Raw genomic sequence first — 13,545 nt, forward strand, 5'->3', positions numbered from 1 at the left:
GGTGACCTTCAGCAATTAAGGAATCTGAAAGTCTCTGGATGTTACATTTAGTGGAATCGCCTAAAATATTAAAAGGGTTACTTGTTCTAGGCACCACAGAATGAAAGTGAAAATCCTGGATGTTTTAGTGTTATTTTTATCCTTTATCTCACTCATAATTATTAATGGTACTAAGTGATTCAATCATTGTTTTAAACATATTGATCAGCTTTGTCCTCCAGCCGCATTGATGGTCTTTGCTTGAATTTTGTGACATGGAAGTAAAAAGCTTAGAAAAAAAAAACATTAAAAAAGTGTTGGTGTTTGCATTTTATTTATTGTGTTACTATATTATTTTAGTCAGTAGTTTCACCCCAAAATTCCTTTGAATGCCTGATATTTTAAGTGAAGTCTGCCTGTACATGTGTCTGGAACATGAGAACTGCCCGTCTAACACTGATCCTGTGCCACATCTGGTGCCACGTCATAAAGTTTCTCCTGAATTTTCACATTCAAACTGTGTTTCCTTGGGCAAGGCAGTCTGCAAGTGCTTGATTTCTATCTCTAAAGGTGAAAATAATGGAGAATCTGCTTATAGGGTGATTGGGAGGACAGAGAAATTTCTCTCTGTATGTGTAGACTCAGGCATTGCTTGCAACATCTGTTGTTAGAATTATCGGGAGGGTTGAGTGATCTCTCTCCCTGTAGCTACATAGAAGTACATCTGTTTATAGGGCTATTGGAAAGATTGAGCAATCTCTCTCTCTCTCTGTGTAGATACATACAGATACAATTCCTTGCAACAAATACTGTTGCCTTAAACTTTCATTCTGTACTAAAGATCCCTTTCTGATGAAGAAGTACCATTTCCTGTTTCATGTTTCCTTCTTATTGGTATGTAGCCTTGGATCATCTGTCACGAGGTGACAGCGTGATCGCAAACTTACAGAAGACCTATAGAAAATGTACAGAAAACATATAGAAATTTGAAACATTTTAGTGCTTTGTTTTACAATCAAATGGGAAAAGCAGATTCTAATCATTTCTCCTCTTGCCTTCTCTTGCCTGCCCATAGAGGTACATGCACTCGATGTTGCTGGATTCTTGTCTGGACACCAGAATTGGGTTTCCTGACTGCTTCTGAACCAAGAATTCCTGCACTTACACATCCATCTTTTATTTCTGAACAGGGTCCTTCTTCCCTGTCTGCACCTGCCCTCCGGGATATACTGGAAACGGTTACGGCTCTAATGGATGTGTGCGCCTCAGTAACATGTGCTCAAGTCACCCGTGTGTAAATGGACAGTGCATAGTGAGTCTTGCTCCTCTTGGGGAGATAAAAATTTGCAAACTATCAATCATAGATTCACCATTTTATTTTATATAATTCATAAGTTAGGGTTTTTTTTTTTTTTTTTTTTTTTTTTTTTTTTTTTTTTTTTTGCTTGATTTGCTTTGTTTGGGGGGGAGGTCCTTCTTTCTTTCTTTTCTTTTTTCCTTCTCTCTCTTTCCTAATATGACCATGTTGGCCTCAAACTCAAGCTCAAACTCCACATACCGCTGCCTCCTGAGCTCTGGGATTAAATGCATGTCCCACCAGCACCCAGCCATAAGTTTAAAGATAACGATTCAAGCTTTATGTTAAAGTCTCTGATTCTCGGATTAGATACCTGTAGTAACTTTGGTTCCCAGGAAAACCAATAAGCCAATCGATTTTTATTAAAGATTTATTGATTTATTTATTTCTGTATGTATGTGTCCTTGTATGGGCTTGTGTGCACTCACGTGTATGCAGGTGCCTGCCGACTCAAGAGTGTCAGGTTCCATACATTTAGAATTATAGTCACTTGCAAGCTGTGAGATATGGGTGCTGGGTTCTGAATCCTGGTCCTCTAAAATGCCGGAAGCCCCTCAAAACTCCGAGCTATATCTTCAGCACACACACACACACACACACACACACACACACACACACACACACACACACATATATTCAGTGATTTTTCAAACTAGTAAGCAAAACCTAGAATTTTATGGAAATAAATATGACTAATCGTACTCAGTAATTAATGATTCTTATCTACTGGAAAATGCATACTATAGTTCAATTTCTGTTTAATATATACCTTACATTGTCACTTCTTTTCATGATTTGGGTTGGTTCTCTCAGATTTTCTGTTCATTTGATCTGTAGAATGGTGTTTTATTTTCTTCTTAGGAAACAATATCAAGTTATTTCTGTAAGTGTGCCTCGGGCTGGTCTGGACAGAACTGTACGGAAAACATCAATGAGTGTGTGAGCAACCCCTGCTTGAATGGGGGCACCTGTATTGACGGTGTCAACGGCTTTACCTGTGACTGCACAAGCTCTTGGACTGGCTATTACTGCCAGACTCCCCAGGCAGGTATGGAAGACATCCCTTCAACCACAGATACTTCCAGGTTAGGGAATCATCCTCCAATAGGCCTTCTGTGTGTTTGCCAGTGTAAAGGGATTTCTTCACCAGTTTAGATGCTGAGAAGTCCATTTCTCCTTTCAGACATAGCATAGAATCCACAAAGTGGTATTTGTAATCCTCATTTTCAATGGAAAACATTTTTACTTTAAAAATATTATTGGTATTTTCCATGTTCTGTATATTCTTTCACAACGTACCATATACTCAGGAACTTGCATTTTAGTTTTCCTAGAGGGCCACTCCCTGGGTAGCAGGCATCTAGTGTTCATAGGATCCTAACTCATCACTCTCCTACTTACTGGCACTTTGCCCAGTTAATCAAGGTTTAGACTGTTTTTAAATTTATTATCCATGAACAAACTTCTTTCTATCCACATCAATATGTATTCCTTTAATTCCCTAGAAATATTCTCATTTCAGCCAGGATAAATTCCTCCCTCATTTGCCATTCAGATATATCTGTTCCTTAGGCACTACACTCAAGTTCTCCTCTACCCTCCCCATGCTTTCTCTTCTCACTCCTGCTCTTAGATCAGTCTGTTGTTTGATGTCTCGCTACATGTTTAGGACAGTAATAGAATATAAAAACAGAAAACACTGCCTCCACTTGTCTGCTCCCCGTGTAGTCAAGGAGCTGAGACTACCACAGGGCACAGAAAGTGGCATCAGATGGCAGAATTAATACTGTGATTGACTCATGTGGGTAAAGCCTGGTCCATCATGGCTTAAAGAGCAGGGCCAAGGAGGATGGAGGATTCAAGTTTGGAGAAAAATGTGATGGGGGTGAAATGGATTGTGGCTGCAGGAAGGAGGGAGGAGCCTTTGTGTCAACACAAAGGGACCAGGGAGGAGGAAAGTGTGGGCTGGAGGTGCCTGGTCTTTTCCTTTTGATAACCTGTGAACAACACAGTTTATCTTTTTCATTTTTGCAGTCTGCGGAGGGATCCTCTCAGGGACACAAGGAACCTTTGCCTACCGGGCCCCGAATGATACCTATGTTCACGATGTGAACTGTTTCTGGGTTGTCAGAACTGATGAGGAAAAGGTAAACATAGTAACTCTTGTCTACAAGTAGGTCTCACTTGTACATTTAAAACTATGGGACATATGAGTTGCATGTGCGTGTGTATACACTTGTGTAAAGTATGTATGATAGTTCCACTATCACATATTGAACACTTACTATGTACTGGGCTTTGGGCTATACACTTTGTTTATATTTCTTTAACTTCATACAAACTTTTTGAAGTAAACGACATATTTATTTTACAGTTGAGATGACAGAAAGTACGAGAAGGGTTGTAGTTTTTACCTTTTAATAGGACTTAGCTTATAAGGGGAACAGATGAATTTCCAAGCTGTTTGGTTCTAAAGTCTGTCTGTCTCTTCTTTTTTTCTTTCTTCTCTTCACCTCGCCCAGCCCTCTCTTACTGAACTCAATGAAGGATCCCCAACATTGCTTGTCTATCTGTAGGCCAGTAGTTAATCTGTTAAATCACACTGTTACTGCAAAAGTAGTATTTGAAGATGACCACCAGCCCTAGTGGGCTGTCATGAAATGGTAGCAACTGGTGTTAAGATGGCTTCTTAAGTAGTATCCACACAGTGTCAGGCACCGTGTGTTTCATATACATCAGGGTACTTTAAATTCTAAAATTAAGAATTATTGGTCACATTTTATGTGTGTATAAACAGAACCTAAATTGTTTGAAACACCTGTCCAGGTATGTGTGTTTTTGAAATGGCACATGGTTTTTAAGAAATTCAGTCTCAGGTCAACTAACTTCAAAGTTTATGACTTTGAGCCACTACGTGAACAGCTAAAATTAAGATCTGAGCCCATGATTTTTATTTTTATTGTTCCTGAGCTTTCAGATTTCTAAAGTCTTTGTTTTCCAAGGAATTCTTAGACTTAAAGTGGTATGCCTAAATAGTTAAGATTTTCCCCTTGAAATCATAACTTCTAGCAGACTAATGTTATAGAGGATATTGTGTAAAGGTCAAAAATCATTATTTCCCTTAAAGAAGGACAAGCAGTTGCAGCTTGGTCATTACACAATAGAATGAATTCCAAGAAGGTTTCTCACTGGGTATGTTGTGTGAATTTCCTTCCTTCCATTTAGTTCTAGTGAATTCTATTTCCTGACATTGAAAGTATATTTTTTCAAGGAAAAAAATATGTTTTTCCAAGGAAAAAATTATGTGTTTATTGCCATTTTAAAGATAATTTATCCTGTTGTTTTGGCGATACATTTTACATAGTGTCTGTGCCATAAGATATAATAGAAAATATAAGAAACTAACTTTTATTTGATTTCCAGTTAAAGTTCTTCAAGTAAGAAACTTATTAAATTTCTTCAGTTAAAATAAATAGCATTTCCAAAAGTCCCCAGAGACTTTTTTATATTTCTGAATGAATTATAGTTTGGCTTAAATGATTTTAAAGTAGACTTACTGCCCACATTGGTGAGTAACTTCAGATTAACGGCAGTGCCTCTTTGTGTGAATACTTGCTAACTAATGGTTCACCATTAACATGGAAGTGCTTTTATGTTCTTGTAGGTTGTGCAGGTCACCTTCACGTTTTTTGATTTAGAATCAGCAAGCAATTGTCCCCGGGAGTACCTTCAGATTCACGATGGAGACTCCTCCGCAGATTTCCCACTTGGTAGATACTGTGGCTCTACGCCCCCCCAGGGCATCCACAGCAGTGCAAATGCTCTCTATTTCCATCTCTACTCTGAATACATAAGGCGTGGGAGAGGCTTTACTGCAAGGTGGGAGTCAAAGCTGCCAGGTGAGTGTGTAGCGAAGAGAAAGCAGAATGTATTTTCATGATACTATGACATGCTTGGAAACCCATAAGTAATGCATCATTTTAAGTTATCATTTTGAGAATAAGTAATTTAAAGATGAGTTTGATTTTGAATTTAAAGACAGAAAGACTATTGTGTATTGCAAAGCTAGAATGCATGGGTAGTAAATTACTGGACAGAGTTTTCAGGGTTGTTTTAATATAGTATTTGTATTAATTGCCTCAGAGCTTAATACAACTTATTCTGATTATATTTACTTCCCCTCTTCCCCTAGTTGTTCCCAGATCCATCTTCATCTCAGTCAACTTCATGGTTTTTTGTTTGTTTGTTTGTTGTATTTTTTTTTTTTTTTTTTTAGTTTTAGTTTAGATGATTTCACCAAATTCAATTTGTGCTTCCCTAGAGCTGAAGCCCTCACAGGGCCTGCTGGGGAAAGTCTCTATCAAGCATGCATTTCTTCCTATGGAGCAGGTTGTAAATCAATCAAAGAGGGATTGGTTACCCACCCACCCCCAGTAACTCATTCATGCAGATGCCAGGACTGTATGTCGTTCAAAGTCCAAGGACCTGCAGACAAGCAAGAGTGACAACCTGCTGTAAGCCCAGTGCTCCGGAGATGGATCCTCAGGAGTGAGCTGGTTAGCTAGGCTAAGAAAGGTCACAAACTTCAGGCTCAACTGAGAGGCCTTGCCTCATTCTGTAAGGTGGTGTGGGATTGAGAAAAACACCTGAAGTCAACCCAACCTCTGCATACACATATACTCATGTACATAACACACACACATACAACAAAGACACTTTTTAATGTGTGCACTGAAGTGACACATTTATTCTATTTTATCTTTATCCACAGGTTCAAATGTGTGATTTTACTAGTATTCAGTTTGAGATACTTTCCCATCTGAAATTTCCTTTCTCAGTGACCATAGCAACCACCATGGTCACTAAGTACCGATGCAATCTATCCAGTGTTTGGAACTTGCTTCATGCACTAATATGGTTTTTATTATGGTGTTTCCCATATGGAGAGGAATAATTGGATATGGCTGTCTATCTACGTCAGCTTAGTCAATTTGGGCAGTAGTGCTGTTCAAATCTGTTACTGCTCCAGTGACGTAAGACACTGTTCTCCACGGGTGAGAGAATGGCACTGAGGTACCAAGCTGTGATTAGATTTTATTAATTTTGTTCTGACAATTTTGCTTAATACATTTCACTTAATTTTCATTTCCTAATTATTTCAGATATTTATAGTTCGTTTTTGTTCTGTACATATTGAGGATTCTTTTCTGTTATCACTAAGTGAAATCAGTTATTGGATCAGTCATTGGTTGGTTGCTCCTACAGGCTTGCTGTCACCATTGTCCTAGCATAGCTTGCAGGCAGGACACCATTGTAGATCAAAGGGCTGTGACTAGGTTGGCATTTACATTTCTCTTTTGGTAGTGTGCAGAGCACCTTCCTTTACCAAAGATGCCAGAACGTAGGGGTGAGGGCTCTATGTCGGCACTGGCTCAACTTCTTCCTGTTCAATTAGTTGTGTACCTGTTGTTTTTAACAATGGAACCTTGTTTAGGGGTTTATGGGACTCCCATGGACCTTTGACCTTCAAGTCAACTAGATGTAACTCAATCCCACTACTACAAGCTTCATTTAGTGACAAAAGAGATGCTCAGTTAGGACTCTTTGTGTTCCATTACTTGATTTTATCTAGATATCCTTCGTGTGTGTGTGTGTGTGTGTGTGTGTGTGTGTGTGTGTGTGTGTGTGTGTGTGTGTGTGTGTTTAGGAAGCTTCTACTGTATAGGCTTTTATGCTACTCCTCAAATAGCACTTAATTTTAGCTATCTCTCCTTGTATTTCCTCCCCATCCCCCTCTCATTGATCCTCCTGTTCCAGCCTCTGCTCCTCTCGCCAACCATCTAGAACTATCTACTCTGTGTGCCTTTTGTAAGGAGATGAATCTGTATACCCCAGTCCCGAACTCTATAGCTAATCTCTGTGCTTCTGTGAACTGTAGCTTGGTTATGATGGGTGTAACAGCTGATCTGTCATGGAGTTGATTTTTCTGGTGAAAACCTCGAGTGTGTTTTTGTCACATTTCCTCTCTTAAGTCTCATGACAGTTACTATGGAGTCCTTGTTTGAGAGCCGCAGTATCAGATTTGTTTCTGACTTTGCTCAGAGTGACTCTTTTGTTTATCAGTTTACCTGTTCCCACTTGGGGCTTAATAAATCTGTATCATGAACAGATCACAGATAACCTGTTATAAGGACTCTGGGTTGTACTTTTGAAACAAATTTGTATTAACAGGGAGTTATATTTCTGATGGATTAATTAGATTAAATTGTTGCCAGAATTTCAATGTCCCATGACTCCTAAAGAACATGTCTCTTATCATTCTAGCACAGGCTTTCTGAACCTTCAGTTCTTTTCAGAATCTTCACGAACCTCTTTACCTTCTGACTGGGTCTATGATAACAGTATTAGGTTATTCATTCTCTTCAACCTTGGTGTTCTCTGGCACCACACTTGGAGCTGGTCTCTGTTAGGCATTCTGTAGTCTTCCTCTAAATACTTGGGAAACTCCTACAAAAATATTTGGTGCTGTCTCCATGCAACTGCTTTCTTACATAATATGTTGTTCTGCAATTCTGAATACTCGAGAAGCTTCAAATTTTAGGATTTTGTTGACTTAGGCTAACAGAAGTCTTACTATCTCCCCTGTTTACTTCTGTACCATCTGAAGTTACACATGGGAAGAATTCCGGGATGAGTCAGGATTCGGCTCATAGAGCCCAGTGCAATGTTATTTGTCCCTTACGACCTCCCAAAAGTAGCAATAAGTAATCTTCTAATCCCAAGAATCAAGCATGGTTGAAATTTATTTGTTATAGTTATAATTTATAGTTATTCATTCTATACATCATCATCCTTATAAATTGAGTTGTTTAAACCCATGCACCATTTATCATGTTGTAAACTGGTACAAGGGTCAAAAGATCCTATTTCATTTTTTTTCTTTCTGGCCAAAGTATCCACTTCTGGTAGCATATCATGTCTTCTTTTTTCTATTATTCTGTATTGATCAGATTGTTGATCTTCTCATTCCAAAGCATCCCTTTTGTGCTTTCTGCAGTAGAATTTGGCAGCATTTAGATTCAGAGGAACCCACAAAATGATAAAAGTATAAGTATATCATTTCCTATTTATCCATCTGTCTGTCTATCTATCATCTTATGTTATCAAGAGGTTTATAAATTCACTACCTCAGGTATTTGCTTACATGTAGATCCTACATGTACTGCTTAGTTTTTGTCAAGTTGATGCAACCTTGAATCACCTGGGAAAAGGACCCCCAGTTGAGAAACTGCCTCTTTCAGGGTAGCCTGTGGGTACGCTTATGGGGCATTTTCTTAATTAGTAATTGAGGAAGTAGGTAGGACCTATCCTACTGTGGGTGGTGCATTCGTAGGTGGACCATCCATATTTCTGTAAAAAATCTGGCTGAGCAAGCCATGGAGAACAAGCCAGAAAGCAATACGCCTCCTGGGCCTCTGATGCTTCAGTTCCTGCCTTCAGCTTAGTGCCTTGAGTTCCTCCCTTGGTTTCCTTTATGATGACTGTAACTTGTAAGCCAAATAAATCCTATCCACCCCTAGGCTGCTTTTGCTCAGTTTTTATGAGAGGAATAGGAAGCAGGCCAAGAGAGAAAATGTGTGATATATTTCTAATTTGTTCCCTTTTTTGTTGGTACTGGAGTTAAAAGAAAAGTATATGTATACCTTAACTATTTTAAAACATAAAGTGTTCTGGTTTATTGAAAGATGTAGATGCTGACAGAAGTTCCAGTAGTTTTTTTTAAGTTACACACACACACACACACACACACACACACACACACACACACACACACGGAAACTAATCTTACAAGGGTAAGAGACTGAATCTATACCCCCATTATTTACACCTCAGAAGGGTCAGCTCTGTGTCTTAAGTCATAAAACTATATGATGTTCTGAGGCATAGAGTTCCTACATAAATGACTTGCTCACTTATCAGTTGGTACTAACTTTATAGATGTGAAACTGGGCAGCTCAAAAAACTGTGTAATTTATGAGAGTATCCTAAATTCTTCACAATCATGTTAATGAAGCTTGCCTTCTGATCACAGAGTCAGTGAGAATTTTATGTGACTTTAGCTCACATATGAATTTAATCATTTCCTCTTTTCTTTCAGAGTGTGGTGGCATACTGACTGATAATTATGGTTCTATTACATCTCCGGGGTATCCTGGAAACTACCCCCCAGGAAGAGATTGCATCTGGCAGATTCTGGTGAATCCTGGCTCCTTGATAACATTTACCTTTGGAACCTTGAGCCTGGAGAACCACAGTGACTGCAGTAAAGACTATTTGGAGGTAAAAAAACAACAGCCCCTCAACCCTACATTTAGATAGGATTTGGTATAGTATAGTTAGCACTCAGGACATTGTGGTTAATAATGCCCATGGATGGCCCTGGTATGTTACTAATGCTTAGGTAGCTGATGCTACATCTCAACTCTGAATTACACCAGTTTGTTAGATCATTTTCTAGCTTGAGTGTGGAAGAGCCTGCCTTGCCTCCCCCATCTTTTATTGGAAATTCAGACACCTGGAGTGATAATAAAACCTAGCAATGACTGTCTCTTCTAATACAGATTTTAATTTTTAGTTTTCCAGGACAAGCCCTCGGGGCATCCCACATCTTGGCTATGGGGGCCATAATGACTCTGAGAAAGTGCTTGTCAGTGTTGAATCTCCCTGGAAAATGTTGACAATTACCTTTGGGAGGAGAGCAATCAGCCTGCTCTATTCTATTAGCAAAAGGTTAAAATATGGAAGAGGAAAGGGGCCGTTACATTCACATCCCATGCACAATTAGATACATCAAAAACGTGGCTCTCTGTTTGTAGACTGGAAAGGTCATCAAGGAAATTGAGTTCTTAGGTTGCTCCTACACTCTTGCCACTGTAAATTTCAGTACCCCACAGCACGGCCAAAGAGACAATGAGCCTTTCTGAGTCCATTAGAGTGGGATGGAGGGCTGTGGAATTATTCATAAAGGGTGAAGGATGCAGCTGTCACGCAGGTCTCCAAAGTTGAAGTCATTAGTCATTAGCAGTGGTAATAATGGATTTGAAACCTTTGGGAATGACTCAAATATCAGCTTCCCCTTGGAATGTTTTAGCAAAATATCCTTTTAAAAGTTGACAGTAAGAAGTCAGTTACTGTGAAATTAATATTCAATAAATCCTATCAATTTAAGATTAAAGCCTTTTCATTTATATGTATTAATTTCTGAATACTATACTGCAGAAAGTATCAGTCACCCAAACAAATATTGAACTTCATCTCATTTCTCATCAGTGTATCAAGGAACTAGTTACAAGTAAAAAATAAAGTAACATTGCCTTATAAATTTGTTGCCAATGAAAAAATTGATTTGAATGAAAGAATTGGCCATAGGAGAATATTCATCAGTTTATTTACTCCTTGGTGTTCTATAAAGTATAGATTTTTTGAAATTGTGTCAGAATTATAAAGTGCTCAATGTGATTTATTCAACAAATAAAAAGCCAACAAGGATCTTCAAAGGCTGGAGATTATAGGAGATCATGGGTTTGATCCTCAGTCCTGTAAAAAAGGAGAGCAAGGGGTGAGGAAGACAGGTGGAGAGGAGCAGAGAGAAGGAGGAGGAAACCATGGACTTGAGGTTACATCATGGATAGTTCGAGTAGGTGAAATGGTTTGGCTGTTGAAAGCACTGGTCCAGCAAGCCTGAAGATCTGAGTTTGATGACCCGAACTCACAATGTAAGAGAGGAACTGATTCCTGAATATTGCCCTCTGACTTCCACAAGTACACATGCATGCTTATAGATATGCATGTACCTTCCTGGATATATATACACACACACACACACATATATATGCACACATAGAAAAAGTGTGTCAGTTAGTTCACACTGTCAGCACACAGTATTCACTGTGTGCAGTGCTGGATGACAATCACAGGGGTGATTTTAAAAGCAACTGTATGTTTGTCATCTGCACCTCCCTGCATACCCCATGTACCCATCCAAGTTATGTATCAGCTCACATCACAACAACCCATTCTTCTATTTCCTTTGAAATACTCATTTTTTTAAAAATAAATTACCAGGATTTCTTTACTTTGGGGAAGGGAGAAGCATGACAAAAAACAAACAAACAAACAAAAAAACACTGAGTTTTACATCATTTTAAGAAAAATCCAAAGCATGTTTTCAACCCCAGAGTTAAAATTCCAACAGAAGATGAGGCATTTGACAGGACTGTGAAGACACATTTTTACTGAACACTGACTGTGCACTTGTATTAATATGTACATGACATGGAGACACCCTTCACGTGTAAATAATAGAGTTTGTTAAACCAGCATTGGAGATTGCTCTGCCTTGCTACCATATGAAAGTGACAGATTTCCTAAAGCTTATGTCCCAAGTGACTTGGTTAATGAGAATATGATCACTTTCAACCTAATGGCTTTGTTTGTTTGTTTGTTTTGTTTTGTTTTGTTTTAGATTCGAGATGGTCCTTTCCATCAAGACCCCATTCTTGGGAAATTCTGCACTTCTCTGTCTACTCCCCCACTCCAGACTACAGGTCCTGCAGCAAGAATCCATTTCCATTCTGACTCTGAGATTAGTGACAAAGGCTTCCACATCACCTATCTAACCACACCGTGTAAGTAACCTGCCCACCAGGACTGACTGTACCTTAGGAGCATGGTGCTATTCCTGCAGCTGCTTGTTATGGTGATTCCTATGCTGAAGGCTTTCTTAGGTTAGTGACATGCCTTCATATTTCTTACACCACTTCAGACTCACTCTTCATCTTTACAAAATAGATACTACAGCACCCCTCAACCCTTCAATTATGGGATCCACACTATGTTGGAGACCACAGGTACCTACTACTAACTAATTCAGAACCTCTGTTCTTTAGTGGTGCTTGCTGTTTTGTTGGATGCAAGATTGTTCATGGGAACAGCACAGTATGTTTAAGAAATGGCTTCATTCTTGTGTAAAGTCCAGTGCACAGAAGCCAACATCCAGGAAGGCATCGTTCCCATGCCTAGAGTTCACTACCATACACGTTGCTCTGATGCTCTCAGTTGCATCCATACCTTGAAACAAAGGACAGAAATGAAATCGTCTATGATTTTCATTGGAGTGAGTTAGGGAAGTTTGCATTTGACACCTATTATTGTGTCATGGGGGGAAATACCAAGTAGGTCTCTTCTTTGTTGGAAAACTAATAAGCACCACCCGTGGTCTCTTAATCCTCTGTTTTGGCTTCAGGCTGAATGCACAATCAATCTGGTACAGTTTTAAGTACTATTAATGACAACATATTGCTCTTCTATACACTCCTCTCATTCAATATACTTCTTTTATATAGTTATAAATTTTATTCAGTCACAATAAAGTACATTAAATCTTTTTGAGATGAAGTAAAGCATTAATGTATTCAAAAAGCAATCTACAGAGATGAGCTATAGATTGGAAGTTCAATCACATACCTCTGCATCCACTTCTTCAGTCTCTGCAGGGATATTCTCAATATGTATGAAACTGGGAAATCTTCTAATAAATGACCTGGACTCGCAAAGGGTGACAGAGCAGAGTAAGTATGAAAGTCAAATAAATGCTATCCCCATGACCACTCGTTTCCTGTTTGTTCTCCTCAGCGGACCTGTACTGTGGTGGGAACTACACAGACACACAGGGTGAGCTCCTCCTTCCTCCCGTGTCCGGACCTTTAAGTCATAGCAGACAGTGTGTCTACCTCATCTCTCAACCCCAAGGAGAGAAAATAACCATCAACTTCACCCACATGGAGCTGGAGAGCCAGATGGGCTGTTCTCACACTTACATCGAGGTAACCTTTCTACTCAGTTACCCTTGGGGGATACTCATTGCAATTTTTATGTTCTGTAGAGTGGTGGTCTTCAAATGGCTGTCAAGTCAGGTACATCTTGAGCACCAGAGGGCTTGCTCAGCAATACTAAACCAGCATTGCTGGGGAGTGGGAAGGCAGAGCAGAGAATGCAAGAGCAAGTGTTCTTAGACAATCCACAACAAGCTGTCTAAAATAGACCTAAGAAGGTAAAACAGCAAGGGCTTCATAATGGAAGCAGTGAAGCAATAAAAGGAAAGTGGAAGCTTCAAACTCAGAGTAGGGCTACGTTCTAAGCTATTCAAT

General features: G+C 39.2%; 1 protein-coding gene across 1 annotated transcript in view; it reads left to right on the forward strand.

Annotated features, from left to right (window-relative positions):
• CUBN (cubilin) overlaps nucleotides 1-13,545 on the forward strand; it is a gene marked incomplete at its 5' end in the record, with an annotated part of 201,706 nt that overhangs the window by 18,954 nt on the left and 169,207 nt on the right. Inside the window, 7 exons of the mRNA XM_080917996.1 lie at nucleotides 1,170-1,291; nucleotides 2,198-2,384; nucleotides 3,371-3,483; nucleotides 5,001-5,235; nucleotides 9,495-9,676; nucleotides 11,862-12,024; nucleotides 13,031-13,221. Of these exons, the coding sequence (XP_080774122.1) occupies nucleotides 1,170-1,291; nucleotides 2,198-2,384; nucleotides 3,371-3,483; nucleotides 5,001-5,235; nucleotides 9,495-9,676; nucleotides 11,862-12,024; nucleotides 13,031-13,221 (1,193 nt within the window). The remainder of the gene's footprint in view (nucleotides 1-1,169; nucleotides 1,292-2,197; nucleotides 2,385-3,370; nucleotides 3,484-5,000; nucleotides 5,236-9,494; nucleotides 9,677-11,861; nucleotides 12,025-13,030; nucleotides 13,222-13,545) is intronic.

The sequence above is a fragment of the Micromys minutus genome (assembly GCF_963924665.1).
Source record: "Micromys minutus genome assembly, chromosome: 6".
Taxonomy (NCBI): Eukaryota; Metazoa; Chordata; class Mammalia; order Rodentia; family Muridae; genus Micromys; species Micromys minutus.